The 15,329-nt window shown below is 37.8% G+C and overlaps 1 protein-coding gene across 4 annotated transcripts in view; it reads left to right on the forward strand.

The window, feature by feature from the left end:
• UNC80 (unc-80 homolog, NALCN channel complex subunit) overlaps positions 1 to 15,329 on the forward strand; it is a 230,340-nt gene that overhangs the window by 101,821 nt on the left and 113,190 nt on the right. For all 4 annotated transcript variants that reach the window (XM_054477213.1, XM_054477211.1, XM_054477214.1 and 1 more), the window contains exons 24-26: positions 4,418 to 4,553; positions 7,429 to 7,562; positions 14,548 to 14,713. In XM_054477213.1, the coding sequence (XP_054333188.1) occupies positions 4,418 to 4,553; positions 7,429 to 7,562; positions 14,548 to 14,713 (436 nt within the window). The remainder of the gene's footprint in view (positions 1 to 4,417; positions 4,554 to 7,428; positions 7,563 to 14,547; positions 14,714 to 15,329) is intronic.

A 15,329-nucleotide genomic window follows, 5' to 3' on the forward strand; every position in this document is an offset into this window, starting at 1 on the left:
GAATGAAACTTCTTTAGGAATTCTAACAAAATGGACCCTTAAAATAACTACAACTTCTTTACCATAGAAGAAAAAAAGGTGAAGAATAAAAGGAAATTCAAGAGGACCAAGTTGTTTCTGCTAATTTTAGACAGAGCTGAACATAAACATACATAAAGAGTTTCCATATATTCCTCTTTTCTTAAAGATTACTTGGAATAACTGTTATAATTTCCATTAATAATTCAGCTGAATGTGTCTACCAATGTGCTTACCAACTAAGGTATTCTTCCCCCAGTTTTACCCACATCTTTTTTGCAAAGTGCCAAAGTTATTCAAAAGGCGTGAATTGTATTCAGTATGTGTGCAGTCTTTCTGTAAGTGTATCAGTCTTTCCTTCTTTATTTGCTGTTCTTTGGATTTTCTTTCCTATATGAAGACATCCTGTTTAAAAAGATACACATATGTATATATGTGTGTGTGTGTGTGTGTGTGTGTGTGTATGACATGTTGGAGTAGAACACTTTATTAATGCTAATGTCGATGATCAAGACTTAGCACTGCCCTTTTCAGGCTTCGATTGTACATTATATATGAGAAGACACAGTTTCTCCTATGTAATATCTATTTTTGTAAATCATTGAGATAAGTTATTATGTGATTCCATTGTACTTATCCTGCATTTAATTATATTTGGTTTTAACAGTACGAGGGTTTATACAAGTCAAGCAGTGTCAATGAAATGCGTATCATGAAATACATAGAGGCACCAGTAATCTCTTTAACGTGGAGAGATGTTCCAACCCCCCATTTATTACCTGTCTTATTCAAGGAAGGTCTTATTGAGAGGCTTCTCTGAAACAACAGTCACAATTGATAATCCCATTGGCTTCCTACAGGAGAGGAAAACCATTAAGTGCTATGCATTCGAGAGTTTCAGGTTCATAGGGAGATTGTGACCATGAGATTTCACAAACAGGTGTTTTCAGGACAAGTGTCTTCTGATTTTCTTGCAGCATTTGACACTGCCAACTGCACATACCTCTGTCTTTTGTCCTTTGTCTTTTTGAAACCCTTATGCTTCAGAGTTTCCTTGCATCTCTGTGCCTAATTCTCTGTCTCCTTTCCTGGTCCTCTGTCTCCTCCCTCATAAACAGATATTCTCCAGGATCTCTCTTAATTTCTTCCTATATAACTTACTTCAGGGTTACATTTATTCTTATATTTCCAACTGTAAACCCGTAAGTACAGACTTCCCTAACCATAGCAGTTTTCAGATCCCAGACCTACATTGCCAGCCGCACTTTGGAAACATTCACTTAATATCCTAGAACTCAATCTTCCAAAATAAAACCCTTCTCCTCAAGTAAACACATTGCCACCTACAACCCTTCTGAGCTTTCTATTCTTATTGACAGCACCGTCATCTGAGATGCCAACCTTTGAGCATATCCCAATCTCCTCCCCTGTTGATCCCACCTCTTTCATGTCACTGAAGCCCCTTAGGTCAGATCCCCATGACTTCTCATCTGAATGATTAAACTTTTTTCCTATTTGGTCTTCTCCTCACAGTCTCCTCTCATTTAATGCATCCTACACACTGTCAGTGAAAAGATCTTCCTACAGCCCAGCCCACCCAAGATACGACATTCATCCTCATCTCCCAGCCTCCAGACTTGCGCCCTCTAATTCATTCTCCAAACTGCTCTCAGAGTGATTAGGCTACAATGCAAATTACAGTGTGTTTCTTATCCACTTAAAATGCTTTCAGTGGCCCTCCTTTTCCCTCAGGATAAAATCCAAACTGCTTAGCCTGGCATCACTGCCCTCTCCACGACCTTTGCTCAGACCATTCCAAGATTATGACTGATGAACTGAAATGAGCTAACGTACCTAAAGAATATGTATTTAAATACTTTCCTCCTAATGTACGTTCAATAATACCCAGTTCTGACATGAATTTTTGAAAGCAGAGTCCATGTTTGTCTCAGCATTCCTGGGTAGCTAGTACAACGTCCCTGGCATAAGTGATCAGGTTACTTCTCCCACTCAGAAACTACCTTTCATCCTTCTCAAGAATGTAAAATGAAGTTCAACTTCAAGAACTCTAGGATCTGATCCAAATCTACCTTTTCAGCCTTCCTGTACATTATTTCCTCTCACAAAATTGTACTTCAATTATGTGACCCCTCTGTCAGTCTCTGAGCACATAGTGCATTTCCATGAACATAAATCTTTCAGGACTGTCCCCTCGAATGTCTACTCTCCCCATTCTCCATCAGTCAAAACACCAATTTGTCAAAGTCCACAAACTTTGAGACCTTCTGTGAGATTTTCTGTGATCCTCTGAACAAATTTTCTCTTTATTTCTTTATTTTTTTATTTCAATGGCTTTTGGGGTACAAGCAGTTTTTGACCACATAGATGAATTAATTTTATAGTAGTGAATTCTGAGATTTTAATGCATCCATCACCTGAGTAGGGCACGTTGTACCCAAAATGTAGTTTTCCAGTCCCACAGCTCCCCGACCCTCTCCCTCTCTGAGCTGAATTTAATCTATCTTATGAGCTAATAAAGTGTTTCTAGTCTCTTTAGCCAGTTAATGAGTTGTTTCGTTACGTTATTACATCCCTCAATAGACTGTAAGCTCATTGAGAGGAAAAACACAGACATAGTCAGTCAGACATCCTATGTTTGAATCCTGCTGAGTGACCTTGGGCAAACCTCCTAGCCCCTCTAAACTTCCTATTTGCCAAACAGTAATCTTTCTTATGTGGGCTTATAATCTACTAAGGCACATTAAACAAAGGTACTAGTGTACTATAACAACTTACTCAACTTTATGTTCTATTTAAAACCTAACAAATTACCTCACTTAATAAATATTTGATGAATGAAGAAAGAGATGAATAAACATAGCCATGAGGCATTTTTCTAGCTTTGGATGAGATATAGAGATCTAAATTATTATTTAAACATATAGTATTACACCAGACAAGTTCATTTTTTGAGCAGCCCTTTAAGCTTTATAAACTGTGGACTTAATTTAAGTTGCTTAGTTACAACATCCTGGAATGGTCAATGTAGATATTTTTCCCCTTTGAGTCTCACTATTTAGTTGGTTGGCTCCATTCCAGACTCATAATTATATGTCTCCTCCTTAACAGAGGATCTCCAAAATAGCAGCACCAGGATAAGTCTTTTTGTTGTGGTGGTGGTTTTGTTTTTACGATTTGTTTCATTTGCTTAAAACGTATCCAGTTAGCAGCTAAAATTTTAGAATCCCACATACTGCTTTCTCCTTGGTATGGTTTTTGCTTCCTGGTTTTTAGCTCCTCACTTAATTCCAGAGTTTAGGGAGACCTTTTTGTTTCCAGATATGTAAGATACTCAAAAATGTCTTTTCATTTAAAGAGTATGAGCATAATCTTCACTTAGAGAGCTTGAGCATGTTGGTTTTTGGTAGTAAGTATATTTTCTTACTTGCTGAGAATTTAGTAACTTTTCTAAATATTTGCAAAGTATGATACAGAAAGAAAGAAGAAACTTAGCTGGAATTTTGCTCTCACTTAAACACAGAGTATCCAAACTGTCAAACCCCAAGTTCAGTGATCTGTTTAACTTTTTCTCTCTCGCTCCTGAGCCTGTGTCTCTTCTGTTGTTGCATGCAGTATATAATTGGAAATAAAATAAATTAGATAGTGTTTTTTGTCTCTTCTTGTGGAAAATTCCTTTGATAAACCAGACAATAGTGCCTGATGATTCAATAACAGATAGCAAGGATGTTAGTTCTAAGAATACCGTGTAAAAACCAATATTGTCCATGTGCTGAGTTATTAAAACTCATATTTCTAGTGTTGTTGGGCACTCTACAAAAAGAAAAGTTAGCATTTCTTACTAATTCATAAAGTATTATGGAAAGAGGAACAAGGTCTGTAAAAGAAGCCAATAAGTACATATATAATGACAGATAGAAAAAAATTGCAGCAACAGAATTCTTGCCAGCTTCTAAACTCATTAGCGTGACAGTGACATTCTCATTAAAAATAGCATAATCAGAAGCACTCTGAAGAACTGTGCCTTCTGATGTTTAAATCCTCCATTAAAAGCAACTGTGTACTCCCTTGTATCATATCTATAAAATAAATAACCTTTGAGTAAATGGAAATATTTTCAGAAAAACTTTTGTACAAATATACAAAGGTGTCATTCTAGTTTTTACAAGTCTTTAGACTGAATGACCTTGGGGATAGCCATTTCTTCCATTTCTGGTTTCCATACTGGCAAATATGGTGGAAACAACACTGTGGCATACAGAAGAGGCTTATGCTGGAAATAATTCTCATTAATTGGTTGCTTATGTGTGATGTAATGTGAGAGCCTATTTTAGAGTTTGACTTAGTTTGTGCTCTTTCATTGTTTTCCTTCCCCTTGTAGGCAATTGGCGTCCGATTGAATGAGCTGTGCCACGGGGAAAGTGAAAGCCCAGCCAACCTGCTGGGTCTCATTTACGATGAAGAGACCAAGAGGAGACTTAGAAAGGAGGATGAGGAGGAAGACTTTTTAGATGACAGTAAGGAGACTCCCTTTACTACAAGAACCCCTGCTTGTAAGAACCTCTGCTTTAGGAGCACTTAATACTTCTCTTTTCTCCTTCATATTCTTACCACCTCCCCATGTCTTTCCACTGCTCCTTCTCCTCTTTTCCCTGTGCATGGGTGTAAAGCATGTGCATAAAGCCACACAGAGACAAGGCAAGAACCAGAAAGAGAATACAGACAGGGGCAAGGAGTTGCAGGCAAGATGGAACATTTATTCTTTTTTTTGTCTTTGATGAAACAGATATTGGTATTAGACTTCTCTGAGAAAATATCTCTGAGGCACTATAGTTGTGGAAAATTTACTGTCCTAGAAGAGATTTTGTCAGATTTTGTGTTTTTTGTATTGCTCCAGGAAACAAAATCAGACCAAATAAAATTGAATATGAAATATTTTCCAAATCACTAAAATATTGAAAATTTTAAACAGAGTATATTATAGTATTTAACATGACACTGAAATATTAAAATATTCAGAGGTTGCTAGAACTGTGAATGTCTGCTGTACTGTACCTATTTATTAAATTTAGAATTGAATTTCATCATAGAAAAGTAGAGACAAAAAGATTCCTATTACATCCTTCTTCAACATCATTTTGTGCATACATGTGTTCTATACCATACAAGCTTTTGTGTATATGTACCACTGCCTTTTATGGAATACAAAATTCCAGTTATAGTTATGGAATTCGTATCTTTATATAATGAACATAGTGAGATCTCTTCCTCCTGACCTTCCCCTGTGGTTTGAAATTCAAGCTCCCTGACTACATGTTAAGAATTGTCCTTCGTTAGGTGATTCAGACCTACTGCATTGTTGCAGTCATGAAATGTAAAAGAATGGATGGGGTGTAACATTAGGCAGGACTAAATAAGAATCAAAGAAAACTCTTATGATCTTCCTTTCCACGTTCCTTCCAAAGTTTTTTTTTTTTTGCATTTTTTAATCATGTTGCCCCTTCTAAGACCTTATCAAATCAGAGCAAATCTTCTTGATGTAGCCATTGACAAAACACCAAATTATTATGTCAGTCTTTCAACCTAACAATGAAGGTTGGCCCCAAAGATATCTACAGTAGCCTAGACTATCTTAGAATGAGGTTTATCCAGCAATCACAGAACCTAGGGAAGGCCCACCATAAGACCCATCTAGCCAGAAGGCATTCTAAACCATCCTGGAACTTCCAGGGGCCCTTCAGAACAGAGAGAAGCTGAAGCAACATTAAATGCATGCATCCTCCTAGGCCAAAACAACTTGAATCTGCATTAGACTGCATAAGTGTCATTTACCAATATGTTATGCCTAGAATATTAGTTTTTTGTTGAGACTTGGTAGAACTCAATCCTTGTTTATTATAACAGGATATTTAATATGATAGCCATGAAAGAGCCTAGACTAAGACTAAGCTCATTGTCTGCAGGACTGGTAAGAAAAGCCCGGATGATAACCTTAGGAGTGAAACGACAGACCCAAAAGTCTATACTGAATGTCTAGTGTTCAATTATTTTTTAAAAAGTGTTGCATATCCACACAATATTTAGTCAAATAGCCCCTATAAGACATATATAAGATTGATATGTCTGATTCTAGTTCCACTTTCAAGTCAATACACAGCTCATCTTGCATTTAAAAGCTGATTATGGTGCAAGCAACTTTTGGGCTGGAAATTCTACAGAAGCTTGTCTTTTCCATTCTTGATGAGAGGCAAAGTCCCCGGCAACAAATTAACTCAGGAGAGAAAATGGTTTTCCTGAGAAAACAATAGCTTAAATATCTACAGAAAGACCATAATTTCCACCTATTTTCAAATGAAATCATGAAGTATGTATTCTATTCAATTAAGAAAGCCTAACACGCAGGAAACATTTTAGAGATATTTTTAGGACTGTTCATATGTAATGATATTGTGATTGCTTGATGACTTGATTCATTTAAAATGGATAACCATTTCCTTTCTTTTATAAGAGAAAGAATTCTACATGGCTTTGATTTTTTCTGAACACTTAAATAATCAATATATTTCTGCATCATCCTGTGTCATCAGTTGTGATGACACATATCTGAGAACTAATTCTGAGAATTTAAAAAATCACTATGGTGTTACCGTGGCCATTATCTGTCTTTAGAGCAAAATCTATTAGTTGGCTTCTAGTGGATACAACGCTTTACTAATTCAAAGGTCAATATTCTGCAGAGCAAAAGAGAATATTTGCACATTTCTAGTATAGCTATGCCTTAATTTGACAGGCTAGCTTGCACAAACTGTATGATATATGTGATCCAATAAGTATGTCTTGTCTCTGTTGCAGAAGCACATTTGGACTAGAGCTGAAACAACTTCACTGCCCTCAAAACAGCAAGACAGACATCCCTCATAAAATGAACTGACAGAATTTTTGTAGCTCCAAATCTAGTTCACTGCCGTATATATAGTCTAAATCTGATTGAATAGCAGCGTAGAAATCTTGCGAGATTACTTCCCATTTCTGTTTTCATTAAAAGGTATTCTAGTTTAGTTGGAGCTGCATTTTGTTACTCTATGATGCTTTAAGAAAAATAATTTAGTTCTACTTGTTCAATATTTTAATACTGAAGCGCTCTGTAGAATTTGCAAAATGGAGGAAGAGAGATGCTTATGGTAGTGCATAAATCATGCTAAAGGGAATAGGTAAATTGAACTTACATAGATATAGATAAAGTCCTCGTATGTAATTGGATGTTGGACATATATAGGTAACATTCTCATATGCAATTTGATTTTACACATGTGTAGCTATGTCCATCAAACTATGCATTTCTGTATTTTTTGTTGATTTGTCTCCTTATGAAAGAACACTTTCATTTCATAGGTACTGTGAACCCCTCTAAATGCGGTTGCCCCTTTGCCTTGAAGATGGCAGCATGTCAGCTTCTTCTGGAGATTACCACCTTCCTGCGAGAGACCTTTTCTTGCCTGCCCAGACCTCGCACTGAGCCTCTGGTGGTAAGTTAAAGCATGCATGTTAATAATCAGGTTACTTGGAGAGGCCAGGCATGTGTCTGGGTTTCCAAGATTCACAGTTTTCTTAAATGTTCCATGGCTAGTGTATCACATAAGTTTAAAAATTCAACCAAGGGATTTTGAAACATAAAAAGAAATGCTCTTTTCCTCATTACAAATAATAATAACTCCAAAGTCAATCTAGAAATCAGTGAAGGTTTTCCTACTGGATACAGTGTTTCTTTGATCACTATTAATTATGCTGGGAATATCTAGGAGCCTTTAGCTTCCTTTACTCTGAAAATATGAGGAGTTTTATCGCTAATGTTTTCCAGAACTCACCAACAAATTTTTTTATACCAACTGCTCATAAATCTGTATAGAAATTTGCTTCTTAATGGGTGTTCTCATTTAAATTATGGTTGAAAGTACTCCAGTATTTAGTGTCTAAAATCCCCAAATGTACATTGTTATTTCTGTAGCATTTCCTATAGATTATGGATAGACAGAAATAAGACCATGCGTGTGTGTGTGCATGCACACACACACACACACACATGCATGCATACATATACACTCATGTGTGGTGTACCATGAGGGCCTGATTTGTTTAACCAATGATATAAATATAAACACTATGCAAGAACCAGGCACGTTCACAGAGTGTGTGGCGTGGAGCACACCTTGGAGCCAATTTTCCTTCACTCCTAGTTCTCTAATGGGCACCAAGTTTCCAGTGGTTCTTTCATCACAGGTATCATCCAGCTGGAGCTGAGGAACCAGACTATCTCCCAGAGCAATTGTTACATAAACAAATCTATGTGTTTCCGTTAAAGCAAATTTTACAATCCACAATCCACCACCTCTCCTTCTTTTTTTTTTTTTTTTTTTGTTTGTTTGAGACGGAGTCTTGCTCTGTTGCCCAGGCTGGAGAGCAATGGCACGATCTCTGCTCACTGCAAGCTCCGCCTTCCTGGTTCACACCATTCTCCTGCCTCAGCCTCCGGAGTAGCTGGGGCTACAGGCACGTGCCACCGTGCCCGGCTAATTTTTTGTATTTTCAGTAGAGACGGGGTTTCACCATGTTAGCTGGGATGGTCTCGATCTCCTGACCTGGTGATCTGCCTGCCTCGGCCTCCCAAAGTGCTGGGATTAAGGCGTGAGCCACCGTGCCCGGCCACCTTTCCTCCTTTTTAAACCAAACTCTGCATGAGCAAGGCCGTGTCCCAAGCAAGGCCAGGCGGGGTGGGGACGGGAGTGAAAGAATGGGGGTTCTGGTGTCACTGCATGGCACCTCTGCCTCTGGTTTTGCAGAGTTCTAGGAAGACCATTGCCTCACACTCTAGAACAGAAAGTGGATATTTTCAAGTTAGAAATATTTATGAGTAAACTGTCTGCTCTCAAGAGAAACACCCACATTTGGACTGTGACACTACCATTTGGATATTGAAAAGAGAAGTTTCTTCTACTGCCCTTATGTAATTTCATAATAACCTGAATCTTTAATTTTCTGAATTGTCACTTTCACTATTATATTGAGACTACTCTATAAAATCAAATCAAGGCCACCACTCAGCACATCTGTAGGCCTCTATCAGTATTATCCCTATCAACATTCTAATGATGTTGAAGTCTTCATAAAAGCACAAAGTACATCTACTTTTAAGTTTTCAGATTGTTATTGGTCACCATTTTGATCCACTGTAATAAAAAAATAAGAATCCTAAAGTTTGACTAGGTTATTTTTGTTTTCCCTATCAATTCTATAAAACTAGAGTTTAATGGTCCTTATTATTGTAACAAATTTATTTTTAAAAGATCAATCAAATCTTCTAAATTTGATTAATATAATTTGACTAACCTACAGTTAGTCAGTTAGCAAGAGGAAAATTTTTACTTTATGTCACCTTTAATTGGGCCTCTGAAATCTTTTATTCATTACACTAGAATTTTCATTTTTAACATGTACGTTTCATTGTACGTTTGTGTATTGTGTCAAGATGTGGCCTTTATAACATAAAGAGGGAAAGAAGCTTTTTCTCACATTTCAGCTATCTAACTCTAGTTGATAGTAAAGAAAACTCAAGCCACATTCTAACTTACTGAAATGTTTTACCAACACAGAAATTCTTGCAATTGTTTTCTATTTTTAAATTGTGGTAAGAGCACCTACCATTGGATTTTTCCTCTTAATGAATTTTTAAGTGTATAATATGTTCTTGTTGACTGTATAGAGCATCTTCCTTGACTGAAATTTTATGCCTTTCTATTAAGTAATTCCCCCATTGTGCCGTCCCACCAAGTCCCTGGCAACCACCATTCCACTCTTTTTTTTTTTTTTTTTTGAGACGGAGCCTTGCTCTGTTGCCCAGGCTGGAGTGCAGTGGTGTGATCTCAGCTCACTGCAAGCTCTGCCTCCCAGGTTCACGCCATTCTCCTGCCTCAGCCTCCCGAGTAGCTGGGACTACAGATGCCCACCACCATGCCCGGCTAATTTTTTTGTATTTTTTTTAGTAGAGATGGGGTTTCACCATGTTAGCCAGGATGGTCTTGATCTCCTGACCTCATGATCCACCTGCCTTGGCCTCCCAAAGTGCTGGGATTACAGACGTGAGCCACCGCATCCGGCCCCCACTCTTTGATTCTATAAATTTGACTATTTTACGTACTTACTCATATAAGTGGAATCACGCAGTATTTGTCTTTCTGTGACTGTTATTTCACTTAGGATAATGTCTTCAAAGTTCATCCATGTTGTCACATATGTCAGAATTTCCTTCTTTTTTAAGGCTACATAGTTTTTTAAGAAATGGCACTAAACAGTAAATCCACAGAGTAAGCATAAATACAGCCAAAGTGACATTTTTTCCCCAGATAGATCCTTAAATGTAACTTAATTAGTGTGCTTCCCCCCCTCCCTCACAAAGAAACAACTTCTGGTAGCACTTTGTAAACCATGCAATTAAATTATGTCTAAACAAAGGAAAAGGCAGCATTTTTATAAGATTTATAGTCTAAAACAGCATAAGCAAATTTTTTTCTAAATATTATCTTCTAAACTTGAGAACAACAAAGGAATATTTTTTAAATGAAATTTTGTTTATAAAACTGCTGGTCTACTAAAATGTTTCCCAGTTGAATTAGTGAGACCAATCAATGATGAGTAAGCAACATGTAATGAAAACAGTAATTCCCATCAAATGCATAGATGAGTCTATAATAATAAAGAAGAAGGTGGTAAGGAGGTCTCTGTATGTCTACATTTGTTTGTTACAGAAAACAGCATATTGGGTCCTTTTGTGCAATATTTGTGCTAGAGGCTGTACCAACCATGCCAACGGAATTTAACAAATCAGGTTATAAAAAAAATACTGCTGAAACTTGCTTAGCCATATGCAGAAAATTGAAATAGGACCCTTTCCTTACACCTTATACAAAAATTAAGTCAAGGTGGGTTAAAGACAAATGATTTTATTATACAGATACATACATGTGTATGTTCATTGCAACACTATTCACAGTAGCAAAGACATAGAATCAACCCAAATACCCATCAGTAATAGACTGGATAAAGAAAATGTGGTACATATACACCATGGAATACTATGCAGCCATAAAAAGGAATGAGATTATCTCCTTTGCAGGGACATGGATGGATCTGGAAGCTATTATCCTCAGCAAACTAACGAAGGAACAGAAAACCAAACACCGCATGTTCTCACTTATAAGTGGGAGCTGAACAATGAGAACACATGGAAACAGGGAGGGGAACAACACACACTGGGGTCTGGTGGTGTGGGGGTGGGGGTTGGGAGAGCATCAGGATAAATAGCTAATGCATTCAGGGCTCAATACTTCAGTGATGGGTTGACAGGTGCAGCAGACCACTATGGCACACATTTGCCTGTGTAACAAACCAAACCTACACGTCCTGCACATGTATCCTGGAACTTAAAATTAAATTAAAATTTTTTTTTTAAAAAAAGAAAACAAAAAAAACACTGGATTTCAAAGGTTTCTAAAGTTAAAAAAATCAGAAGCAAAACACAATTCATAGCTACCAAGACATAACTAATGAATATTTATTGAGAATAAAGTATGAGCAAGGTGGTGTGATGGTTGCAGGGGTGGGGATGAAGGTGATACAGAGATAACTATATTGTAACAGGAGCACCAACATACAAAAAATTACTTTCTGAAGCAAAATGTAACAGGGTCCCTGAGAAAGTAGCAGAGAGCCATGGCTAGCCAAAGAAGGGGCTGAATAGCTCTGATGAACCTTCTAGGAAGAGGTCATATTTGAATGTAGCTTTGAAAGACTAGGTAGGATTTGGACAAGCAGATAAAAGAAGAAATTGGAAAGGAGAACTACTTTTGTGAATCAGAATTATTATATGATTGCTTCTTATCCCAACTAAGAAATTTCCCTCATTAGATTTGGCTACCACAATGGAAGGTAGATTAGGTTATTTTTTTTCTAAAAGAGATTAATTTCAGGGAAGCAATTACATTTATGGAATATTCTTGATGATGGTAAAATAGATTCCATGTAGTTCCTATATTTTTCTAGGTGTGATATAATTTTCTGAGTCAAAATGTAACTTCTGTTCTTAAGTCAAAAGGACAAGAAACAAAATGTAGACTCTAAAATGTTATCTCTTTTTTTTTTTTTTTTTTTTTTTTGAGATGGAGTTTCACTCTTGTTGCCCAGGCTGAAGTGCAGTGGTGTGATCTTGGCTCACTGCAACCTCCACCTTCCAGTTTCAAATGATTCTCCTGATTCTCCTGCCTCAACCTCCTGGGTAGCTGGGACTACAGGCACCTGCCATCATGCCCGGCTAATTTTTGTATTTTTAGTAGGGACGGGGTTTCACCATATTGGCCAGGCTGGTCTCGAACTCCTGGCCTCGTGATCTGCCTGCCTTGGCCTCTCAAACTGCTGGGATTACAGGTGTGAGCCACCATGCCCAGCCTAAAATTTTATCTTATTGATGACAATCAAAAGCATAAGATTTTAATCTTGGTGCAAACTGGGTTTACAAAATATTTTTATTTTTTATATTTATTTGAATCTAAGGGTTTATTATGTCATAATTAGAAAAATACAGTATAAAAATAAAATTAGAATTTTATATATATTTTTAGGTACTCCAAAAGTACTTTATAAGTTAATAATTACATATGATCTTGACCAGGCACAGTGGCTCATGCCTGCAATCCCAACACTTTGGGAGGCTGAGGTGGAAGGATCGCTTGAGGTCCAGAGTTTGAGACTAGCCTGGACAACATAGCAAGACCCCGTATTTACAAAAAAATTAAAAAATTAAAAAATTAAAAATAAAAAAGAATAAATATGATCTTTAGGATAAACAAATCTCTATTCACAGGACAAGTCAAATTCTCAATTTGGGGCCTCAGAGACCAAACTTCTATTAAGTAATTACTCTCCTCAAGGCTTACTTTATTATATGAGATCATTGTGCTCAGCCTCAGATGGTGATGGAACTCCTATCATACTTAAATCCTCTTAGAAGGGAGTAAGAAATTTCCCCAATGTGTGATACTGCTTTGAGCCTCTGGCCTTCAGGCATGAGGTTTCTTAAGGCTGAACTGCCTTTCCCCACTTGTTTGCCAAACTATCTTTACTTAATCCTCAAGACTTAACTCAAACATCAACTCTTTATTCATTTTATATTTCTGCTGTAACAAACTACCAGAAATTTAGCTGTTTATAGCAGCACAAACATATCTTACAGTTCTGGAGGTCAGAAATCCAAGGCAGGTATTGCTGGGCTAAAATCAAGGCATTGGCAAGGCTGCATCCATTCCTAGGGCTCTAGGGAAGAATCTGTTTCCTCACCCTTTATTCATCATCTAGAGGCCACCCACATTTCTTGGCTCACAACCCTTTCCTTCATCTTTTTTTTATTATTATTTTTTATTTTTATTTTTGACAGAGTTTCCCTCTTGTTGCCCAGGCTGGAGTGCAATGGCGCAGTCTCGGCTCACCACAACCTCCATCTCCCAGGTTCAAGCAATTCTCCTGCCTCAGCCTCCCGAGTAGCTAGGATTACAGGCATGCGCCACCTCGCCCGGCTAATTTTGTATTTTTAGTACAGACGGGGTTTTTTCTCCATGTTGGTCAGGCTGGTCTCAAACTGCCGACTTCAGGTATTCTGCTCGCCTCAGCCTCCCAAAGTGCTGGGATTACAGGTGTGAGCCACCGAGCCCGACCCCTCCATCTTTATAGCTAAAAACATCGCATCTCTCTCATCTTTCTTTCATAGCCACAGCTTCCTCTGACTACAGCCTGGAAAGGCTCTCCACTTTTAAGGATTTGTGATTGGGCCCATTTAGCTAGCCCAGAATAATCTCCCAATCTTAAGTTCCTTAGCCTTAATCACATCTACAAAATCCTTGTTGCCATATAAGGCAACATATTCACAGGTCCCAGGGATTAGGGCATCTGTGGGGCTATTATTCTGTCGAGCACAGTTCCGAGTCTGATTTTCGAGCTCCTACTCTCAGTCTTAAAATTTATCACTTGTTTGCCTTCTCAGTTTCTATCTTGGGATTCTGAGTTCCTTTGAAGATTAAAAAAATTCCGTATTTATCCTTCAGTACCTAACGCATCCATGCTTGATGCATGATTTTTAAATAATAGATAAAGGCCAAAGATGCAGCCAAAACTGTGGACAAAGAGTTAGAAGGTAAGGAAGATAGTTGTGGATTTGGATCAAGGCCTATGCTTTTGGAAGGTAAAGCATGTGAGGAAAAGGGGAAAAATACTATGAATTAGGAAAGATTTTATTTATTTTTTAAGTCAAGAATAGCTTTGCATGGTCACAGTCTAAAATTAGCGTCAGATAAAGGAATCTGGCTGTATAAACGCAGTTGTGTATAATTCAAAATGGAGGGAGGCTTGCCGCGAGACCAATGCAGTGCTGGGAAGATGCCAGCGCTCATGTGCTCCTCACTGGCATTTTAGGACTTGGAGAGCTGCAGACTTCGTTTGGATCCCGAGTTGGACCGGCACAGATATGAGAGGAAGATCAGCTTTGCTGGGGTCCTGGACGAAAATGAAGACTCAAAAGATTCTCTTCACAGCAGCAGCCACACTCTCAAATCAGATACAGGAGTCGAGGAGAAGAAAGGTATGGAAACACAAAGGTTCCTTCATGTTTCAGGGTTTCTCGTTTCTCATAGGATATTTGCACTGGGGTCTAAACTACAAAATTGTGTACCCAAATTGTTGATTTCCTACAATACTGACTGTGTAGGCATTATGATGGAAAATCATGCTTGTTAGAAGCTGGTCTCTGCAGTCAGAGAGGCCTGGCTTCCAATTCTAGCTCAGAAACTCTCCATATTCCATTAAAGCTATAAGATGAACCATTATTTGATTTACCAATAAGAAAAGAAAAATACTCCCAACTGAACTTTTACATAATACTTTCTTATCACTTAGCTTGTCTTTTATTGGTTTCTTTTGTTTGTTTGTTGCTTTTTTGTTTGTTTGTTTTTTGTGAGACAGAGTCTCACTCTGTCTCCCAGGCTGGAGTGCAGTGGCGCAATCTTGGCCCACTGCAACTTCCGCCTCCCAGGTTCCAGTGATTCTCCTGCCTCAGCCTCCCTAGTAGCTGGGATTACAGGTGCCTGCCACCACGCCCGGCTAATTTTTGTATTTTTTTTTTCTTTTCTTAATATGCTTTTATTAAAATGTAAAACATAATAAAATGAGAAAAAATAATATTATATTTCTCAATTATC

The sequence above is a fragment of the Pongo pygmaeus genome, chromosome 11 (assembly GCF_028885625.2).
Source record: "Pongo pygmaeus isolate AG05252 chromosome 11, NHGRI_mPonPyg2-v2.0_pri, whole genome shotgun sequence".
Taxonomy (NCBI): Eukaryota; Metazoa; Chordata; class Mammalia; order Primates; family Hominidae; genus Pongo; species Pongo pygmaeus.